The sequence below is a fragment of the Diadema antillarum genome, unplaced genomic scaffold, assembly GCF_040938485.1.
Source record: "Diadema antillarum isolate AM-2024a unplaced genomic scaffold, OU_Dant_1.0 seq00000069_RagTag, whole genome shotgun sequence".
Classification (NCBI taxonomy): domain Eukaryota; kingdom Metazoa; phylum Echinodermata; class Echinoidea; order Diadematoida; family Diadematidae; genus Diadema; species Diadema antillarum.
The window spans coordinates 1,691,444-1,699,539 of NW_027271168.1; the positions used below are offsets into that span (position 1 = coordinate 1,691,444).

General features: G+C 39.8%; 1 protein-coding gene across 1 annotated transcript in view; it reads right to left on the reverse strand.

Annotated features, from left to right (window-relative positions):
• Positions 1-4,601, reverse strand: part of LOC139725968 (serine/threonine-protein kinase DCLK1-like) — a 33,598-nt gene extending 28,997 nt beyond the window's left edge. Inside the window, exon 1 of the mRNA XM_071637051.1 lies at positions 4,022-4,601. Coding sequence (XP_071493152.1) covers positions 4,022-4,601 — 580 coding nt within the window. The remainder of the gene's footprint in view (positions 1-4,021) is intronic.
• Between the last annotated feature and the right edge of the window lie 3,495 nt (positions 4,602-8,096).

Genomic DNA, 8,096 nt, shown 5'->3' on the forward strand with positions numbered 1-8,096 from the left:
GTGTCTATTCAAGTGCTTAATCTTTACCAAACCGTGCTGGCTGTGCGATGAATGGGTCAAAAAGCAGGAAGTAAACCAACAGAGTAACAACAATGAAGGGATTATCAGATTAAACTGAAATTAACCATGCCTCATTAACACATTCTGTGATAATTAATGCCAACTTTAAAAGCAGTAGCACTATCCTTTCAAAAGTTATTAGAGTTGAAAGGGAAGAGTGTGGACAAGGTTTTTCAGAAATGAAAAAGGGATTCTAAAGACACACCTAATCACACTATTCTACCAAAAATGTTCGAGATAAACTGCTAAAAAACACACTTTCTTGCCCGTTTTATGATACCAAATTTTAGCATAATGTAAAAGAAGACCCGCACTTTCAGAAAATATGAAAAAGTCAAGTTCGGCTAGGTTGACCCATTTCACTTATTTTCAGTCCTCACGCAAAATCAGTGTGTGTGACTTTATGTTCGTTTTGAGGTGCACGGTCACATCATTCTTTTTTAAAGTTATAGATATTACAAATAGAGATATTATGTAGTACTGATGATACACAGAACAAGGAAAAGTAGAAATTACGCGGTGCGTAACATATGTCCCCGCCGGAAGTAGCATTTTGTAACAAAATGTGCAATATAGGTAAAAAATCAAGGTCAAAGGTCAAAGAAGTCAAAGGTCAAAATTCTGTGTAGAAGTTTTGAAGCCCTCACCTAGTGTCATCACATAAAGCAAATGGAATCGAAATTGGGTTAGAAATGGCGAAGGAGTAGCATTTTGTAGCCAATGTACAATATAGGTCAAAAATCAATGTCAAAGGTCAACGAAGACAAAGGTGGAAATTCTGTGTAGAAGTTTTGAAGCCCTCACCTAGTGCTATCACATAAAGCAAACGGAATCGAAATCGGGTTAGAAATGGCGCAGGAGTAGCATTTTGTAGCAAAATGCACAATATAGGTCAAAAATCAAGGTCAAAGGTCAAAGAAGTCAAAGGTCAAAATTCTGTGTAGAAGTTTTGAAGCCCTCAACTAGTGCCATCATATAAAGCAAACGGAATCGAAATCGGGTTAAAAATGGCGAAGGAGTAGCATTTCGTAGCAAAATGTACAATATAGGTCAAAAATCAAGGTCAAAGGTCAAAGAAGTCAAAGGTCAAAATTCTGTGTAGAAGTTTTGAAGCCCTCAACTAGTGCCATCACATAAAGCAAACGGAATCGAAATCGGGTTAGAAATGGCGCAGGAGTAGCATTTTGTAGCAAAATGCACAATATAGGTCAAAAATCAAGGTCAAAGGTCAAAGAAGTCAAAGGTCAAAATTCTGTGTAGAAGTTTTAAAGCCCTCAACTAGTGCCATCATATAAAGCAAACGGAATCGAAATCGGGTTAAAAATGGCGAAGGAGTAGCATTTCGTAGCAAAATGTACAATATAGGTCAAAAATCAAGGTCAAAGGTCAAAGAAGTCAAAGGTCAAAATTCTGTGTAGAAGTTTTGAAGCCCTCACCTAGTGCCATCACATAAAGCAAACGGAATCGAAATCGGGTTAGAAATGGCGAAGGAGTAGCATTTTGTAGCAAAATGTACAATATAGGTCAAAAAATCAAGGTCAAAGGTCAAAGAAGTCAAAGGTCAAAATTCTGTGTAGAAGTTTTGAAGCCCTCACCTAGTGCCATCACATAAAGCAAACGGAATCGAAATCGGGTTAGAAATGGCGAAGGAGTAGCATTTTGTAGCAAAATGTACAATATAGGTCAAAGGTCAAGGTCAAAGGTCACGACTGAAATTCTGTGTAGAAGTTTCAAAGCTCCCATGTAGTGCTATCATATAAAGCAAACAGAATCAAAATTGGCTCATAAATGACAGAGAAGTAGCAAATTGAAGATTTTGATCACACACGGACGCACACACGGACACACGGACACACGGACGGACACACGGACGGACGGACACACGGACGGACGGACACACGGACACACACACGTACGGAGCCCGTTTCATAGTCCCCTGCTCGAACTCGTTCGGCGGGGACAATAACTGGTGCTTTTGAATTGGTAGATAATGTCAGTGCTAAGATTTTCAAATTGAATAGATATTTACAATGTATCTATTCCATATAAATCTGAACTGATGTCAATCACTGGTTTTATAATGGTATTTGACTTTTAGAAAACAGAAACATTGAATGTGATCCTTACCTTCCTTCATGTGGCTCACAGGAGGCTACACAAGGTTTTATCAGAGTGATTTATGGCATGACATGTTCCTGATATAGAAAGGTGATCTCTCTTTGACTGATCTAACATCCCAGTATCCTTATCCATTTATCCTTCTAAGTTTATCAATCCATAGCACATTAGATGTGTACACCATCAACAAACAGTGTCCTGAACAGCATTTATAAACACTCCAAGGGGATCTAACATACTTCACTCAGTTCTTCGCACTGCCGACTTAATAGATGGCTCACAACACTTGTGAACTCTTAATCATGTTTCATGAAGAATTACACCTAATTCTGTCCACTGTACACGCAATCACGGCTACTCACTCATCTATTTCTTTTGTACAATGAAATAAAAGTGTGCCATGCACAAAACGTGGACAGAGATTACGTAAGGGCACAAGGTGCTCCATTTCTAATCTGTTTGTTCTCTCTCAGCCGAGGAGTATACACAGTTATTGTAGGATAGCAACACACAAGTCGTTGGTATTTGAACTAACCCCCAAATGCCTTTGTCCACAGGTGGATTGTTTATCGCTTCCATGGCGATTTGGGCCGGGTCTGATTGGCTCATTGTTGGGCAGTAATGGAGACTACTTGCACTACACCAATGTAGGATATACAAATGTACCTCCTCCCTCTGAAGGGAAATTTGCCTCATATCATTAGAATTCATCATATTTTCATTTTTTTTTAATGAATTACCTCTTTTAAAACACAGGGGAATTACCTTTTTAATAATCCATTGAGGATGTGCTAATTTTGCTACAACACACATTTCCCATAGACCCCTTCCAGAGCATACTCCGGACTCATCCTCAACAGGTTAACAGATCAATGTCAGTACATTCTGAACGTACATGAACCTGCCCCACTGTGACACCACAGATTGTGAAATTGTTGTACGTACGTACAGTACATGTAGTCTTCTTACAGTGATTATATAATACAATCTTTGTAGCACATGGTTTTACTAAATCTTTGCTGGTAGTCATAACTTTTGAATAGATTGTTTGATTTTCCTCAAACTTCATTGATGTGTACAGCTATAATTTTTGCATTCACTGAATCCACTGTTGTTTGTTTGTTTGTTTGTTTGTTTGTTTGTTTGTTTGTTTTTTTTGTGTGTAATTCCCAATATCCCCCAGTGTCAGGTTCATCCAGAAATTCTTGTCACCAGCATACCCTATGAAGTTATATACACAGGCTACCTTTTTACTGTGGGATCTCAGTGGTCATCTTAATAGAGTGATGGTTGCGAGAAGATAAATTTCCCAATCAAGGACTGGGGGCATGCAGCCAACAATAACCTTGTCTGTGCCAACTTTGCCATCTTAACGAGACAATATTCAGGATTAGAAAAACAAACACCACACATACATCAATGTTATGATAACATGTTTGTATATGTTCCACTAATTATGGAAGTGATGTATAAAACACAGACAATGTAAACCAGTTGTGCTAGTATGAGCATGGAACACTGATTAACTGTTAAACACAATAGAATATGAAATACCGGTATTACAAGTTTAATGAGTTTGTTTGTTAAACCCCTGACAGAAAACAAAAAATGGACATCTCTATATTAAAAAGCCCATTATAAATTTTGTCTATTTTCTACTTTCATGTTCTGTTTGGTCAATCATTTTCGTTTCGCATTTTCCTTTCATTAAATACAAAAAGTTGAGTGTGACTGATGAACATAATCTTTGTATGGTGGAAGGGAAGCACAAATCCTATTCTTTCAAGTGGACGGACCTGTTGTTTTAAAGAGATGGAACATATTTTATACTCACTTGTGCTACTCCAGTGTGGGAGGCTGGAAGAGCCATACTTGATGCGTTTCAGTCTCTCAAATGATGCACAGACATACGACTCGCCATCTTTCAACTCCTGAATGTCTCTGATCTTTGACCCCTTGGGGGTGAAGATCTGCCTGACCCCATACGGCAGCTTCATGTTGCGGGTCAGCTCACTGAGCAGGTCCTCGAAGGAAGTATAGCGGTGCGGCGTGATCAGCATCCTCTTGCCCTTGAAGAAGCGGTCGCCGTTGCGGTAGAAGTAGACGTGGCGCGGACGGCGCATCTCCTGGTACCGCTCGTGGGTGAGCTCCTGCAGCTGCCGGGAGGCAGTCGCCATGGTGCGCGGCGAAATCATCAGCGGGTCGCTGCGTGGCGACAGCTGGCTGGGCAGGGATCGCGGAGACAGCATGGACGCCATGGCGGTGGGCGGGTCACTGAAGGGGAGCCTCCTGTCGGACTTACGTGGGCCAGACGGCCGAACTGCCCTAGGGAGCGAGTTGATTGGGATGGGGTACGGCACCAGGGTATCTGGGGAGGATGGCATCCAACCTCTGACCGGCTGTGCTCGCTGCTCATCTGTCATGCCATCCACCAAAGGGGGCTCTTCAATTAGCCAGAGGGAGGGACATGGAATACATGGTTAGGTCTATCACCATCTGTGCACCTTACATCACTGGTTTCCTTTCAAACTCCAAGCAAGATGATCTGTAAAAGAGTAAGACCAGTTGAAATTAAAGACAGGGATTCTTTTTTCTTCTGTTTCATAAGGGTTGTAATAGATAATGTGCACAACTTGCCAATAGTTTGTGTATCTTGAAGAAATTAAAAATATTTTAATAGCTATTAACTTCACAAATTGTATGTTAGTAGAACAACATTCAAGACAATATACTATGACATACATATGTGTTAGCAAAATGGACAAACTCCCAGCTTCCTTGGGCAAAGTAAAGGACAATAATATTGTGACTAAATACATCCATAAAAGATCATCAGTACCATACATGAGAAAATAGCTGCACCTCCATTCTACAAGATTAATGTATTAGGTGGAGTATCTTGTGCTACCTATGGCGTTCTACAATGTACGCACACATTTATGATTCGTGGTTGACTGTCCAATATGGCTGAAAACAATTTCGCTTGGCTGTTCGGCAGTAGATCAGTAACATACTAATTTTCTCATGATCTGCCTGAATGATACCATTCACTGACCATCACTGGTCACCAGGGACAAAAATGTGCACGGGGTCAATACTGTCCTGGTGCTTTCCAAAATGTGCATACAAGGAAGTGGACCCATGCTACAATGCAAATGCCATACCACAGAAGAGTTAAAACTCCATTTTTTCCAAACAAATGAGGAAAGCATACAATGACTGTCTTATCGGAGCACACACCTACAATACAAGAGTATCTCTCCCTCTCTGTCTCTCCTATATCTCCCTGGATTACTACAGTATATAAAAGGTACAGATCCAGGGGCGGATCCAGGAATTCTGTGAAGAGGGGGGGGGGGGGCGTGACTAATATTTCTAGTGCCACTTCCGGGTTTCATTTCATTGTTTTTCTTTTTATTTCTTTTGTTTTTTACGACAATTAAGGGGGGGGGGGGGCGTGCGCCGGTTGCGCCCCCCTTTGGATCCGCCACTGAGATTTATCAATCTACACTGTACCTACCTACTTGAACAGTAGTACTTGTATATATATCAATTATCAATATTTTGATCCATCTATCCATCCACCTTGTACCTATCTATCAATTATCAATCTCTGGAAACATCTATCAATGCACTGATCTATCTATCAATAATCAATATATTGATCCATCTACCCATCTATAAATGCACCTACCTATCTATTAATAAACCAATCTAGTGATCAATTGATCTATCCATTCATTAATCTTAAATCTACATTGTACTCACAATGTACTCATTTATCTAGATTTATCTATTCAGTTATCTATCAATCTATCTATCCATCTATCATCTACCTTTATCTATCGATCTATATAGGCCTACCTATCTTCCTATATATTTATCTATCAATCTACCTATCTATTCATCTATTAATCTACATGTGTACATGTACCTTCTGTACCTACAACTGTATCTACCTGTCTACCTACATTGTACAATGTACATGTACCTGGAAATTGTATCTCTATTTATTCCATCTTCTTTAAAAGAAGGGTACTGGTAGCAGAGCTACAAAGGCTTACTTTACAAGGCAGCCCTGCATCAGTACACCAGCATTACCAAGTGTACACAAAAACAAAAACAGTTTTAACAAACAGTTGAATAAACAATCAACTTGTAAACTACATCTAGGTAGTTCAATTGGTGTATCTATCTATTTTGAATATACTATGTGCATGTTCCTATATACATTGTATCTCGATCTAGGATACTCTTCTTCTTTCACTTCCCCTTTTCTTGAAAGTCATCTCAGCATTCTTGACAAGTGCACATTCTCTCTTGATCTCCTTTCGCCCTCTTCGCCCATTATGTCACTGCCCCTGAAATCTGATAAATCTCATTTCCTCCACCTCAAATTTCCTGCCTGGGAGCGACAAAGAAATCCTTAGGAACTGGACTGTGCGAATGCTCTCCCGTCTGTGATTAGAGTATCAGCTCACAGCTGCACTCATGGCATTCTGTTCTTGCAGCCCGTGAAAGAGACACCTCATTGGATTGTGCCAGCCGATGCACACTTCGCTCAAGTGTCGTTTCTATACTGTTCTAATTTCATAGATTCTGGTGAGTAAGAGTATGACTTTTTCTCTATAGTGTAGTCAGGGCGCTGCCCTGTTTTTGAGGAACTTGATTAACCAGTTTGGGTGGATTTTCCAATGACTCATTATTTATGCCAGAAAATGTGTGTGTGTGCGTGTGTGTGTGTGCTTCCTTTTCTTTAGTTAATGTCCTTAAAATGCACAATCAGTTTGTCTCCATCGATGCTGAAGAGTGAAATCTACTGACTTTAATCTGCAAATAGGGGCTGACAGTGCATATTACCATTGGGTGCTCAAAGGTTAACCCTTTAGTGCTACAGACTAATTAGGAAGTGTGTACACTGTACAATGCTACGGGGTTTTTTGTGCTGATCAGTGCTCAAAAGCACACAAAGGGTTAAATGGTAGAAACTAGCCAATTACGACTAATTTTCATCAGCCTGTCTCCATTTATGGTAAAAGGTGTGTATGTGTGTCCATGATGCAACTGTGGCCTATATGTTGTAGTTCAGCTCAGATGCTGGTATCAATTACAGCAATGGGTTAATACAGTCATTACTGCACTATATACGAAGCTTCTAGCCTATGATATTATCCCAGTCAGGTAACCTTGACTTTGACTATACATACATTTGTACTTTGGCAAGTGAAAGTGGAAAATAAGCTGCATATTGGCAGAATGAATGCGTTGTACACATACACTGTAAAGCGTGATTCCACTGGCCAAGGTAATAATGGTATGCATTGTGATAGCTCTTTGAGTACCACCAAGTGGTGATCAAAAGCAACACTTTCTACTATTGTTATAATCATTGTGAGATCATATTTCTTGGCTCACAAGAGCTACGCATGGGTCTAGGAAATTGTACCGTCACTTTTACATTCTAGTGACATCCTTTCTTAATTACTTAATGGCTTTACTGCATACTGTCACTTCATTGATTTGGGGTAAAGTAGAGTAATAACCATTGGCTTTTAAGTGGTAGATAGTGTTCACTCTATTGAGTCTATAACATTAATATCATTTTGCTGCTAAAACCTTTAGTATCTCTGGTGACATTTAAAAAAGAAATAACAATAATTCTAAATCACGGAACATGGCACACGCACTTTCTAGACTATACAAAGCTGCAGAGCACAGGTTACTGTTGAAGAACAGCATGCTTTACAAATGGACATTTTATGTCAATGCATCATAGGAATTTATTTCTCCACACATCTGCTACCCTAGTAGGCCTACAGGTCCTGTCAGCTGTACTTGTACCAGATGAGGCTGCATAGTTTATTTGTATTTCCAACCATCTTCTTTATCTACAGTGTATATCAAAATCCCTGACAGTC